Below are 15,616 nucleotides of genomic sequence, written 5' to 3' on the forward strand. Positions count from 1 at the left end.
CACGTCCGGTGAACAGGTCAGGGTTCCATAGCCGCAGGCAGAACAGTTGAAACTGGAGCAGCAGCACGGCCAGGTGGACTGGGGACAGCAAGGAGTCATCATGCCAGGTAGTCCTGAGGCATGGGCCTAGGGCTCAGGTCCTCCGAAAGAGAGAATTAGAGAGAGCATACTTAAATTCACACAGGACACCGGATAAGACAGGAGAAATACACCAGATATAACAGACTGACCCTAGCCCCCCAACACATAAACTACTGCAGCATAAATACTGGAGACTGAGACAGGAGGGGTCAGGAGACACTGTGGCCCCATCCGATGATACCCCCGGACAGGGCCAAACAGGCAGGATATAACCCCACCCACTTTGCCAAAGCACAGCGCCCACACCACTAGAGGTATATCTTCAACCACCAACTTACCATCCTGAGACAAGGCCGAGTATAGCCCACGGAGATCTCCGCCACGGCACAACCCAAGGGGTGGCGCCAACCCAGACAGGAAGACCACGTCAGTGACTCAACCCACTCAAGTGAGAATCCCAAATGTTGTTCTGAAAGATGAATACAGAAATACTGGATATTTTGAACTCTTATTATGGTCTTGAATTGGACTCAATTGGACCCCCCCTCAACCCTCTGGTCTCGGTCTTGACTCGGCCCCCTCCGGTCTCAGTCTTGACTCGGCCCCCTCAACCCTCTGGTCTCGGTCTTGACTCGGCCCCCTCCGGTCTCAGTCTTGACTCGGCCCCCTCCGGTCTCAGTCTTGACTCGGCCCCCTCCGGTCTCGGTCTTGACTCGGCCCACTCCCCCCTCCGTTCTCGGTCTTGACTCTGCCCCCTCCCCCCTCCGGTCTCAGTCTTGACTCGGCCCCCTCCGGTCTCAGTCTTGACTCGGCCCCCTCCGGTCTCAGTCTTGACTCGGCCCCCTCCGGTCTCAGTCTTGACTCGGCCCCCTCAACCCTCTGGTCTCGGTCTTGACTCGGCCCCCTCCGGTCTCAATCTTGACTCGGCCCCCTCCGGTCTCAGTCTTGACTCTGCCCTCTCCGGTCTCAGTCTTGACTCGGCCCCCTCCGGTCTCAGTCTTGACTCGGCCCCCTCCCCCCTCCGGTCTCGGTCTTGACTCTGCCCCCTCCCCCCTCCGGTCTCGGTCTTGACTCGGACCCCCCCACCCCCTCTGGTCTCGGTCTTGACTCGGTCCCCCCCAGACCCTCCGGTCTCAGTCTTGACTCTGCCCCCTCCGGTCTCAGTCTTGACTCGGCCCCCTCCAGTCTCAGTCTTGACTCTGCCCCCTCCCCCTCCGGTCTCAGTTTTGACTCTGCCCCCTCCCCCCTCCGGTCTCGGTCTTGACTCGGTCCCCCCCAGATCCTCCGGTCTCGGTCTTGACTCGGCCCCCTCCGCTCTCGGTCTTGACTCGATCCCCTCCCCCCTCCGGTCTCGGTCTTGACTCGCCCCCCTCCGGTCTCTGTCTTGACTCTGGCCCCCTCCCCCCTCCGGTCTCAGTCTTGACTCGGCCCCCACTCCGGTCACGGTCTTGACTCTGCCCCCTCTCCGGTCTCGGTCTTGACTCGGACCCCCCCACCCCCTCTGGTCTCGGTCTTGACTCGGTCCCCCCCAACCCCTCCGGTCTCGGTCTTGACTCGGTCCCCTCCCCCCTCTGGTCTCGGTCTTGACTTGGCCCCCTCCGCTCTCGGTCTTGACTCGGCCCCCTCCCCCCTCTGGTCTCGGTCTTGACTCGGCCCCCTCCGCTCTCGGTCTTGACTTGGTCCCCTCCGCTCTCGGTCTTGACTCGGCCCCCTCCCCCCTCTGGTCTCGGTCTTGACTCAGCCCCCTACCGCCTCCGGTCTTGGTCTTGACTCGGCCCCTCCGATCCAACAGGTCCCAGACGTGCTCAATGGGATTGAGATCCGGGCTCTTCGCTGTCCATGGCAGAACACTGACATTCCTGTCTTGCAGAAAATCAGGCACAGAACGAGCAGTATGGCTGGTGGCATTGCCATGCTGGAGGGCCATGTCAGGATGAGCATGCAGGAAGGGTACCACATGAGGAAGCAGGATGTCTTCCCTGTAACGCACAGAGTTGAGATTGCTTGCAATGACAACAAGCTCAGTCCGATGATGCTGTGACACACCGCCCCAGACCATGATGGACCCTCCACCTCCAAAGCGATCCCGCTCCAGAGTACAGGCCTCAGTGTAACGCTCATTCCTTCCACGATAAACGTGAATCCGACCATCACCTCTGGTGAGACAAAACCGTGACTCGTCAAAGAAGAGTACTTTTTGCCAGTCCTGTCTGGTCCGGCGACGGTGGGTTTGTGCTCGTAGGCAATGTTGTTGCCGGTGATGTCTGGTGAGGACCTGCCTTACAACAGGCCTACAAGCCCTCAGTCCAGCCTCTCTCAGCCTATTGCGGACAGTCTGAGCACTGATGGAGGGATTGTGTGTTCTTGGTGTAACTCAGACAGTTGTTGTTGCCATCCTGTACCTGTCCCGTAGGTGTGATGTTCGGATGTACCGATCCTGTGCAGATGTTGTTACACGTGGTCTGCCACTGCGAGGACGTTCAGCTGTTCGTCTTGTCTCCCTGTAGCGCTGTCTTAGGCGTCTCACAGTACGGACAGTACAATTTATTGCCCTGGCCACACCTGCAGTCCTCATGCCTCCTTGTAGCATGCCTAAGGCACGATCACGCAGATGAGCAGGGACACTGGACATCTTTCTTTTGGTGTTTATCAGAGTCAGTAGAAAAGTCTCTTTAGTGTCCTAAGTTTTCATAACTTTGACCTTAATTGCCTACCGTATGTAAGTTGTTAGTGCCTGAACGACTGTTCCACAGGTGCATGTTCATTAATTGTTTATGGTTTAATTAATGAACATGGTCCTAAACGATATCATAACCGCCATTGATAAAAAACAATACTGTGCAGCCGTCTTCAGGGCTGGCCTGTTGTCTGGGCCTCTGGTAGTCTCTATGGGGGTGCCACAGGGTTCAATTCTCGGGCCGACTCTCTTCTCTGTATACATCAATGATGTCGCTCTTGCTCCTGGTGATTCTTTGATCCACCTCTACGCAGACAACACCATTCTGTATACATCTGGCCCTTCTTTGGACACTGTGCTAACAAACCTCCAAATGAGCTTCAATGCCATACAACACTCCTTCCATGGCCTCCAACTGCTCTTAAATGCAAGTAAAACTAAGTGCATGCTCTTCAACCGATTGCTGCCCGCACCCTCCCGCCCGACTAGCATCACTCCTCTGGACGGTTCTGACTTAGAATATGTGGACAACTACAAATACCTAGGTGTCTGGTTAAACTTTCCTTCCAGACTCACATAAAGCTTCTCCCCCACATTTGATCTAAAATCAGCTTCCTATTTTGCAACAAAGCCTCCTTCACTCATGCTGCCAAACATACCTACCGATCCTTGACTTCGGCAATGTCTTTTACAAAATAGCCTCCAACACTCTACTCAGCAAATTGGATGTAGTCTATCACAGTGCCATCCGTTTTGTCACTAAAGCCCCATATACTACCCACCACTGCGACCTGTACGCTCTCTTTGGCTGGCCCTCACTACATATTCGTCGCCAAACCCACTGGCTCCAGGTCATCTATAAGTGTATGCTAGGTAATGCCCTGCCTTATCTCAGCTCACTGGTCACCATAACAACACCCACCCGTAGCACGCGCTCCAGCAGTTATATTTCACTGGTCATCCCCAAAGCCAACACTTACTTTGGCTGCCTTTCCTTCCAGTTCTCTGCTGCCAATGACTGAAACGAATTGCAAAAATCACTGAAACTGGAGTCTTATATCTCCCTCTCTAACTTTAATCATCACCTGTCAGAGCAGCACTGTACCTGTAAATAGCACACCCAACTACCTCATCCCCATATTATTACTTACCCTCTTGCTCTTTTGAACTGTATGTTTGTTTATGTGTAACTCTGTGTTGTTGTGTGTGATCGCACTGCTTTTGATTTATCTTGGCCAGGTCGCAGTTGTAAATGAGAACTTGTTCTCAACTGGCCTACCTGGTTAAATAAAAGGTGAAATAAAATAAAAAAAATTAAAAATGAACAGGCATGGGAAACAGTGTTTAAACCCTTTACAATGAAGATCTGTGAAGTTATTTGGGGATTTTTATGAATTATCTTTGAAAGACGGGGTCCTGAAAAAGGGACGTTTCCTTTTTTGCTGAGTTTAATACGTACTCTTTCCCATATTCTCCCTTCAGTTCTGTATTCATGACTCGTTGTCTTTCTATCTGGTTACAGAAACTAGTGTGAAACACATTTTTTTTAGACAATGCCTTGAATTTGTTTTAACAGCTTTTATTTATCTATTTGGTAAATGATAAGGGCTGTGGCACTCGTCAGTATTTTCTCAAATATTGTCATCAGATTGTTAGATACTAGTTTTTTTTGTCACAAGCTAATTTCTAGTTTTGTGCCCTCTCGAAAGCCGTCTCTGACCAACACCGACATCATGTTTGTGAAGATCCATGCTCCGTGGGACACTCTTTGTAAATACGCTGAGCAGATGAATATCAGAATGCCATTCAGGTAGCACTTCATAATGCATTATAAACACATTTATAAGGGTTATGAGCTGTACATAATGCATTATAATGCACGACATAAGCGTTAATAACTGCTAATCAAACATCTTTAACAACAGCACATTCAATAAAGCATTAGGACTATTTGTATGGCTTGATCTGTTGGACTCTTCGACCCATCCCACAATATCTAATTTATTGTTATTTATCTTTCAGAAAGAAAAGTTACTTTACAGATTGGAAGAGCAAAACTCTGGGCAGGTAAGTGAATTTTCAGTGTGATCATAAAGTTCAGCCACAGTCTGCTGCTGAGCCGACTGGCTGAGCACTGCAGAGCACTTCTAATGAAATACACTTTAGGCAGCATTCAGCACAGCTGGAGTGACTCTGTTCTCTCAAGATGAGAGCTCTAGTTGTTATTTTATGATGCAGCAATCATCAGCCATCAGGGGATTAGATGATCTGGCTGTAAAATGGAGCCATCACCGGCCATGAGGGGATTAGATGATCTAGCTGTAAAATGGAGCCATCATCGGCCATCAGGGAGTTAGATGATCTAACTGTAAGATGGAGCCATCATCGGCCATCAGGGGATTAGATGATCTAGCTGTAAAATGGAGCCATCATCGGCCATCAGGGAGTTAGATGATCTGGCTGTAAGATGGAGCCATCATCGGCCATCAGGGAGTTAGATGATCTGGCTGTAAGATGGAGCCATCATCGGCCATCAGGGAGTTAGATGATCTAACTGTAAGATGGAGCCATCATCGGCCATCAGGGAGTTAGATGATCTAACTGTAAGATGGAGCCATCATCGGCCATCAGGGAGTTAGATGATCTGGCTGTAAGATGGAGCCATCATCGGCCATCAGGCAGTTAGATGATCTAACTGTTTTAAGATACAGACATTATTGACCATCAGGGAGTTACTTGCCTATCTCCCCCTCTACTTCGGTACTCTCTAAACAAAGCATGGAAGAGGTTAACTGTCATTTAATCACAGAGGGTGAATGGGTCAAACTGTCATCTAGCTCTACCCCAGAGGACTTAATTCAGGATTTTATTAATTAGTTCAGGATTAGTTTATCCTTCTATTTAAACATGTTCTGTTGTGTGTAAGAATGTGCGATTTAAGCTCTGTTAAGCCCAATAAGTCACCCTGAATAAAGTAAAGTGTCTGCAAAACAAATGACTCATAATAACGCAGTCCCCCGACGGAGATGTTTAGGAAGGTTTAGAAAGACCGTTGTAATTATAGGACTATAACATACTGTTTGTGTAGAAAGTATAAACAGTTAATGTATGTCATTGTGACACTAATGTGAGTCAGTTTACTCTGGTTGAGCCAGGCTAACTACTAATTTTTATCACCGAGCAAACACAACAGTCTCTAGGATAATCTTCGTAATTAATTCTTTAATCCTCTATTTTCTGTTGTTTCTCACTGCAGCCGGTTCCATCTGAGGTGTCGTCAGATAAAGAGTTGGTTACCCAGGAACCCCATGAAGCTGGACAAAGAGGCCTTACCTGACCTAGAGGAGACAGACTGCTACACAGCCCCGTTCAGCAGGGCACGCATGCACCAGTAGGTTCTATACTTCAACCCCCTTAACCTAAACCCTAACCTAACCCCCTAACCTAACACCCCAACCTAACCTCCTAACCTTAACCCTAACTCTTACCTGACCTAGAGGAGACAGACTGCTACACAGCCCCGTTCAGCAGGGCACGCATGCACCAGTAGGTTCTATACTTCAACCCCCTTAACCTAAACCCTAACCTAACCCCCTAACCTAACACCCCAACCTAACCTCCTAACCTTAACCCTAACTCTTACCTGACCTAGAGGAGACAGACTGCTACACAGCCCCGTTCAGCATGGCACTCATGCACCAGTAGGTTCTATACTTCAACCCCCTTAACCTAAACCCTAACCTAACCCCCTAACCTAACACCCCAACCTAACCTCCTAACCTTAACCCTAACTCTTACCTGACCTAGAGGAGACAGACTGCTACACAGCCCCGTTCAGCATGGCACTCATGCACCAGTGGGTTACAAACACACACACACACGCACGCACGCACGCACGCACAGACACAGACACACACACACACACACACACACACACACACACACACACACACACACACACACACACATCTCTAACAGCTTGTGAATAGGGATGGAATAATTAGACTGGGTTATTTGTATTCTATGATGTGTGTTTGTATAGGCTGCATTGGAGAGTAGAGGAGGACATGATAAGGGCTATTATAATACACCCTACAGAAGCGGTACCTGGTTCTGTTATGACAACCCCTAATCTCCCTTTCTTAACTCTTTTGTTTTCATCTCCTCATCTCATTCTGCCATTTTGTTTTCATCTCCTCATCTCATTCTGCCATTTTGTTTTCATCTCCTCATCTCATTCTGCCATTTTGTTTTCATCTCCTCATCTCATTCTGCCATTTTGTTTTCATCTCGTCTCATTCTGCCATTTTGTTTTCATCTCCTCATCTCATTCTGCCATTTTGTTTTCATCTCGTCTCATTCTGCCATTTTGTTTTCATCTCGTCTCATTCTGCCATTTTGTTTTCATCTCCTTGTCTCATTCCGCCATTTTGTTTTCATCTCCTTGTCTCATTCTGCCATTTTGTTTTCATCTCGTCTCATTCTGCCATTTTGTTTTCATCTCCTCGTCTCATTCTGCCATTTTGTTTTCATCTCGTCTCATTCTGCCATTTTGTTTTCATCTCGTCTCATTCTGCCATTTTGTTTTCATCTCCTCATCTCTTTGACAAACTTTGTTCTTGGATTAAAAAACATCAAATAAACATTTGCTGGTCCTGGAAAGCTTTGCTATTTTAGTGTTATTTTAGTGGGAAGTTTATTAGATGAGTTATTGATATGTTTTAAGAATGTGATTGAGTGCAGACTGCCTTTTATAAGATCTTAGTTGTTGGTTTCTTCTCTCCTCAGTTTTACAAATATGGATTCTTGTCTAGCAGGCTTGGCGATTAACTGATAGCAGACACTTTAGAAAAACTAGATGATTACTTCTTGGATTACTTTTAAATTCAGAAAGGATGTTTGCGAGAGAAAAAAATCATTATGACACCTTTCAGTTTTCTCAAAGACATTCAATTCTGCGTTGAAAAAATACCCAAGTTTTAAGTTTGTTCCACCTGAGCGAGTCTGACCACAAGTCAGAGACCACTATGACAACACACCAAATCCGTTTCGATGGATCTTTTTTGTCTTATTCTAATAATGCCTGTTAAGGGGGGAAGTAATCATAAAGTAAATGAAAGTAATCCAATTACATTACTGAGTTTGGGTAATTCCAAAATGACATTGTTGATTAACATTTGGGACAGGTAACTACTAACTGTAACTGATTACAAAAAAAGAAAGTAACCTATCAAACCCTGCTGTCTAGAATGGATGATAATGTGTACTGTATCATAATTCTTTAGCAAATCCTTGCTAATGAGCCACTTTACAACCCCCCCAAGTAGGTTAACCCTATTGGGGCGATGCATAGTGGGACTTCCTTTCACGCCAGTGACCAGGGTTCTACTCCCACATCCTCTGTTTGCTTTAAAAGACAATGATGACTTGTTTGTTTGTTTTTCTCTCTTCTCTCAGTTTTACCATCAACAACAGACATACGTTCTTCTCCAACTCCACCAGAAGCAGAATAGTCCACCATGTTCTCCAACGCACCAAGTATGAGGACGGGAAGTCTAAGATGGGTACGGAGCTACTCTATCTATCTATCTATCTATCTATCTATCTATCTATCTATCTATCTATCTATCTATCTATCTATCTATCTATCTATCTATCTCCTTTATATATTGGGGGTTGTCCTTAAATCTTATTGCATCTTAGGCTTTGAAACACCCTGTGTAGACTCAATATTCATTGTACAAAACAAAATGCAGTATTTTACAATGCACATCTGAAATACAGTGACTGTGAATGATAATCCAATAATACTACAGTTCAACGTGATGGTACATATACATACTGTATATCCAATATAAACTCAGCAAAAAAAGAAACATCCTCTCACTGTCAACTGTGTTTATTTTCAGCAAACTTAACATGTGTAAATATTTGTATGAACATAACAAAATTCAACAATTGAGACATAAACTGAACAAGTTCCACAGACATGTGACTAACAGAAATTGAATAATGTGTCCCTGAACAAAGGGGGGGGGGGGGTCAAAATCAAAAGTAACAGTCAGTATCTGGTGTGGCCACCAGCTGCATTAAGTACTGCAGTGCATCTAAGTACTCCATGCATCATGGACTGCACCAGATTTGCCAGTTCTTGCTGTGAGATTTGTCGGGTTCACCTTGGGGTTATGATAGGGGCTGTACCAAATGTTTGATGTATTATAATAATTGATTATGCTTATGTTGTATTAATAGAAGGGGAGGGGTTATAAGACCCCTCCTCCTTACATTTGTAGGGTCCTAGACTACAGATTAACAATATATATATGCATTATAAGGTTTAATATTGTTAATATTGTTAGTATTTTCTAGTCTCTGCCTCTTATAAAGAAATGGTCTGAGAGATGTGTGACTGTGAGACAGAACTCTGCAGGGGAGTGAAAGAGATAAGAGACTAGTCAGACATTCCACTATAAATCAACTTGGGGAGTGGACATTTACTGCTGAGCCTATAGATAACACTGAAACTCTTGTTTGTATAGCTGTGTGTGCATGGGTTTGGTCTCATGAGTAGAAGGTAATGACATAGGCAGTGACTGCAGGCTTAATAAAATAACTTGGACCCTTTCCTATTTTGCAGAACTAACTCGGAAACATGCGTGCTATGTTCCTGTTGTCAACTTCTGTCTGCAATTGCGTTAATAAAGGTTTTTGATTAATTTACTTAAAGATATTGTCTGAATGCTAATTTCACAAATGAGCCAATGATTGAAAAGGAACAAGGAACGAACCCCGACAGATGTTACCCCACTCTTCCACCAAGGCACCTGCATGTTCCCGGACATTTCTGGGGTGAATGGCCCTAGCCCTTACCCTCCGATCCAACAGGTCCCAGACGTGCTCAATGGGATTGAGATAAGGAACTCTTTGGTGGCCATGACAGAACACTGACATTCCTGTCTTGCAGGAAATCACGCACAGAATGAGCAGTATGGCTGGTGGCATTGCCATGCTGGAGGGTCGTGTCAGGTTGAGCATGCAGGAAGGGTACCACATGAGGGAGGAGGATGTCCTCCCTGTAACACACAGCATTGAGATTGCCTACAATGACAACAAGCTCAGTCCGATGATGCTGTGACGCAACGCCCCAGACCATGACGGACCATCCACTTCCAAATCGATCCCGCTCCAGAGTACAGGCCTCGGTGTAATGCTCATTCCTTCGATGATAAACGCGAATCCAACCATCACCCCTGGTGAGACCAAACCATGACTTCTCAGTGAAGAGCACTTTTTGCCACTCCTGTCTGGTCCAGCGACGGTGGGTTTGTGCCCATAGGTGACGTTGTTGCCGGTGATGTCTGGTGAGGACCTGTCTTACAGCGCTACAGGGAGACAGGACAGACAGTTGATCGCCCTCGCAGTGGCAGACCATGTGTAACAACACCTGCACAGGATCGGTATATCCGAACATGACACCTGCGGGACAGATACAGGATGGCAACTTCCCGAGATACACCAGGAACGCACAATCCCTCCATCAGTGCTCAGACTTTCCGCAATAGGCTGAGAGAGGCTGGACTGAGGGCTTGTAGGCCTGTGTGCAATTATATCCAGTACTACTACATCCAGTACTATATATCCAGTACTATATATCCAGTACTGTAAATCCAGTACTACTATATCCAGTACTACTATATCCAGTACTATATATCCAGTACTACCACATCCAGTACTATATATCCAGTACTATATATCCAGTACTACTACATCCAGTACTATATATCCAGTACTACTATATCCAGTACTATATGTCCAGTACTATATATCCAGTACTATATATCTAGTATTACTACATCCAGTACTATATATCAAGTACTACTATATCCAGTACTATATATCCAGTACTATATATCTAGTACTACAATACATTATACTCTAAATAGGTCAATGGTCGAGATGTTTAAGAAAGGGAAGGCATTAGCTAATACAGTGAAACGTATGAATTGTCTGTCTTCTTTCTGTTTTCCTCTGTCCTGCTGATCACATTTGTCTCGTTTGAATTGTGTCATTTATCTATGTGTCCATCGTCACATAGCTCGCTGTTTCAAATCCTTTGGGGACATTCTGTTGAATACCATTTGGCTCTCTAGAAACTAAGGAAGGAAAGAGAAGGACATCTATAATTTAGAATTTGGTGGCTTTGGTTAGTTATTAATGGTGGCTTCGGTCAGTTGTTAATGGTGGCTTTGGTTAGTTATTAATGGTGACTTTGGTTAGTTATTAATGGTGACTTTGGGTAGTTATTGATGGTGACTGGTCAGTTATTAATGGTGGATTTGGTTAGTTATTAATGGTGGCTTTGATTAGTTATTAATGGTGGCTTTGGTTAGTTATTAATGGTGGCTTTGGTTAGTTATTAATGGTGGCTTTGGGTAGTTATTAATGGTGACTTTGGTCCGTTATTAGTGGTGGCTTTGGTTAGTTATTTATGGTGGATTTGGTTAGTTATTTATGGTGGATTTGGTTAGTTATTAATGGTGGCTTTGGTTAGTTATTTATGGTGAATTTGGTTAGTTATTAATGGTGGCTTTGGTCAGTTATTAATGGTGGCTTTGGTTAGTTATTAATGGTGGCTTTGGTCAGTTATTAATGGTGGTTTTGGTCAGTTATTTATGGTGACTTTGGTTAGTTATTTATGTTGGCTTTGGGTAGTTATTAATGGTGGCTTTGGTTAGTTATTAATGGTGGCTTTGGTCAGTTATTTATGGTGACTTTGGTTAGTTATTAATGTTGGCTTTGGTCAGTTATTTATGGTGGCGTTGGTTAGTTATTTATGGTGGCTTTGGTTAGTTATTTATGGTGGCGTTGGTTAGTTATTTATGGTGGCTTTGGTTAGTTATTTATGCCTCTGGGATATAGTTACTTATTTATGCTTCTGGGATTTGGTTAGTTATTTATGCCTCTGGGATTTGAGAGTAGTTGTGGGGGCAATTATAATGTATTTTATAATGCAGGACTTGTTGTGTTGGTGTGGGTTGATTCAAATGTAATCCACTGTAGTTGGTATTCTTCCAATGCTAGCTGATCCTTTAGTCTACTCCATGACCTATCATTCTGTCTAATGTTGCTGTTGTTTTCTCTCCCTTCCACAGACTGATCCCAGATCGGTTTGTGCTGTATAGCGATGGCCATAGGAGTTGGATAAGATATGTTATGCTATACAGCACAAACAGATCTGGGGACCATGTTAATCCACAGACTTTCCTTTCTCTCAAACCATCCATCTCTCCCTTAGTCTCAGATCAGTTTGCGCTATCTTGCCGACTCCTTTGGTCTTGAAGAAGACGGCACAAACAGATCTGGGACTAGGCTTGTCCCTCTCATTCAAACCTCTTGTCTGTTTGCCCTGTTACTTGTTTGCTGATTAGAGTTTGGCCTTGAAGGGCTCTATGTAATATTATAATACTGTGACCTCTCCATGCCTCCTCAACCAATAAGATCAGAGCGTGCCAAATGAGTGACAAATCCTCTTCAAATCCCCTCCGTCGTGCACGTGACCTAATAAATGTAGTACTGAAATCAGAGGATGACGTTAACTTTCAGAGAGACCTACTCCTGCCAAGGGATGAACTACACATCACACACATCCCACACACACACACACACACACACACACACACACACACACACACACACACACACACACACACACACACACACACACACACACACACACACAGACACAGACACAGACACACACACACACACACACACACACACACACACACACACACACACACACACACACACACATACCGATCTCGTCACTGAATCAGACATGCTAAAGGATTATTGCTTAGTAGTGTCCGGCTAAAACAGGAAAATGTTGACAATGTTTGCTAGAACATTTACCTTAGCTTACATTCCTCCTCTTACCAATACTACTACTAGATACTACTACTATATTACTACTAGATACTACTACTAGATATTACTACTATATTACTACTAGATACTACTACTAGATACTACTACTATATTACTACTAGATATTACTACTATATACTACTACTAGATACTACTACTTGATACTACTACTAGATACTACTACTAGATATTACTACTAAATATTCCTACTAGATACTACAACTAGATACTACTACTAGATATTACTACTATATACTACTACTAGATATTACTACTATATACTACTACTAGATACTACTACTAGATACTACTACTAGATATTACTACTATATACTACTACTAGATACTACTACTAGATACTACTACTAGATACTACTACTAGACACTACTACTATATACTACTACTAGATATTACTACTATATACTACTACAAGATACTACTACTAGATACTACTACTAGATATTACTACTGTATACTACTACTATATACTACTACTAGATATTACTACTATATACCACTACAAGATACTACTACTAGATACTACTTCTAGATATTACTACTATATACTGCTACTATATACTACTACTAGATATTACTACTATATACTACAACTAGATACTACTACTAGATATTACTACTATATACTACTACTATATACTACTACTAGATATTACTACTATATACTACTACTAGATACTACTACTAGATACTACTACTAGATATTACTACTATATACTACTACTAGATATTACTACTAGATACTACTACTAGATACTACTACTAGATACTACTACTAGACACTCTACTAGATATTACTACTATATACTACTACAAGATACTACTACTAGATACTACTACTAGATATTACTACTATATACTACTACAAGATACTACTACTAGATATTACTACTATATACTACTACTAGGCACTACTACTGTATACTACTACTATATACTACTACTAGATATTACTACTATATACTACTACTATATATTACTACTAGATACTACTACTAGATATTACTACTAGATACTACTACTAGATACTACTACTAGATACTACTACTAGACACTACTACTATATACTACTACTAGATATTACTACAAGATACTACTACAAGATACTACTACTAGATACTACTACTAGATATTACTACTATATACTACTACTAGACACTACTACTAGATATTACTACTAGATATTACTACTATATACCACTACTAGATTCTACTACTATATACTACTACTACATTTTTTAGATTTTTAGATTGAACCTTTATTTAACCAGGTAGGCTAGTTGAGAACAAGTTCTCATTTACAACTGCGACCTGGCCAAGATAAAGCAAAGCAGTGTGACACAAAACAACAACACAGAGTTAGACATGGAATAAACAAGCGCACAGTCAGTAGCACAATGGAAAAAAATAAAGTCTATATACAGTGTGTGCACTGAGGAGGTGAGGCAATAAATAGGCCATAGTAGCGGAGTAATTACAATTCAGCAAATTAACACTAGAGTGATAGATGTGCAGATGATGATGTGCAAGTAGAAATACTGGTGAGCAAAAGAGCAGAAAAGTAAATAAAAACAATACGGGGATGAGGTAGGTAGATTGGATGGGCTATTTACAGATGTGGTATGTACAGCTGCAGCGATCGGTTAGCTGCTCAGATAGCTGATGTTTAAGGTTAGTGAGGGAAATATAAGTCCCCAGCTTCAGCGATTTTTGCAATTCGTTCCAGTCACTGGCAGCAGAGAACTGGAAGGAAAAGCGACCAAAGGAGGTGTTGGCTTTGGGGATGACCAGTGAGATATAACTGCTGGAGCGCGTGTTATCGTGACCAGTGAGCTGAGATAAGACAGAGCTTTACCTAGCAAAGACTTATAGATGACCTGGAGCCAGTGGGTCTGGCGACGAATATGTTGCGAGGGCCAGACGACGAGAGCATACAGGTCGCAGTAGTGGGTAGTGTATGGGGCTTTGGTGACAAAACGGATGGCACTGTGATAGACTGCATCAAGTTTGCTGAGTAGAGTGTTGGAGGCTATTTTGTAAATGACATCGCCGAAGTTGAGGATCGGTAGGATAGTCAGTTTTACGAGGGTATGTTTGGCGGCGTGAGTGAAGGAGGCTTTGTTTTGCGAAATAGGAAGTCGATTCTAGATTTAATTTTGGATTGGAGATGTTTACAATGAGTCTGGAAGGAGAGTTTACAGTCTAGCCCAGATTCGTCTGTAGGACTGCCAGATGGTGAAGCGTTATTCATCACCCCAGAGATACTACTACTAGATATTACTACTTGATACTACTAGATACTACTACTATATTACTACTAGATATTACTACTAAATATTACTACTATATGACTACTAGATATTACTAGTAGATACTACTACTATATGCTACTACTATATACTACTACTAGATATTACTACTAGATACTACTACTAGATACTGCTACCAGATACTACTACTAGATACTACTACTAGATACTACTACTAGATATTACTACTAGATACTACTACTAGATATTACTACTAGATACTACTACTAGATACTACTACTAGATATTACTACTTGATACTATTAGATACTACTACTATATTACTATTAAATACTACTACTAGATATTACTACTAAATACTACTACTATATGACTACTAGATATTACTACTAGATATTACTACTAGATACTACTACTAGATACTACTACTAGATACTACTACTAGATACTACTACTAGATACTACTACTAGATACTACTACTAGATATTACTACTTGATACTACTAGATACTACTACTATATTACTATTAGATACTACTACTAGATATTACTACTAAATACTACTACTACATGACTACTAGATACTACTACTAGATACTACTACTAGATACTACTGCTAGATATTACTACTAGATATTACTA

At 42.9% G+C, this 15,616-nt stretch overlaps 1 protein-coding gene across 1 annotated transcript in view; it reads left to right on the plus strand.

The window, feature by feature from the left end:
- The window catches only part of ano3 (anoctamin 3), a 126,035-nt gene that overhangs the window by 52,432 nt on the left and 57,987 nt on the right, over positions 1-15,616 (plus strand). The window contains exons 6-9 of the mRNA XM_055922023.1: positions 4,468-4,568; positions 4,781-4,825; positions 6,015-6,149; positions 8,216-8,322. Of these exons, the coding sequence (XP_055777998.1) occupies positions 4,468-4,568; positions 4,781-4,825; positions 6,015-6,149; positions 8,216-8,322 (388 nt within the window). The remainder of the gene's footprint in view (positions 1-4,467; positions 4,569-4,780; positions 4,826-6,014; positions 6,150-8,215; positions 8,323-15,616) is intronic.

Source organism: Salvelinus fontinalis, chromosome 5 (genome assembly GCF_029448725.1).
Source record: "Salvelinus fontinalis isolate EN_2023a chromosome 5, ASM2944872v1, whole genome shotgun sequence".
In the NCBI taxonomy this organism is placed as follows: domain Eukaryota; kingdom Metazoa; phylum Chordata; class Actinopteri; order Salmoniformes; family Salmonidae; genus Salvelinus; species Salvelinus fontinalis.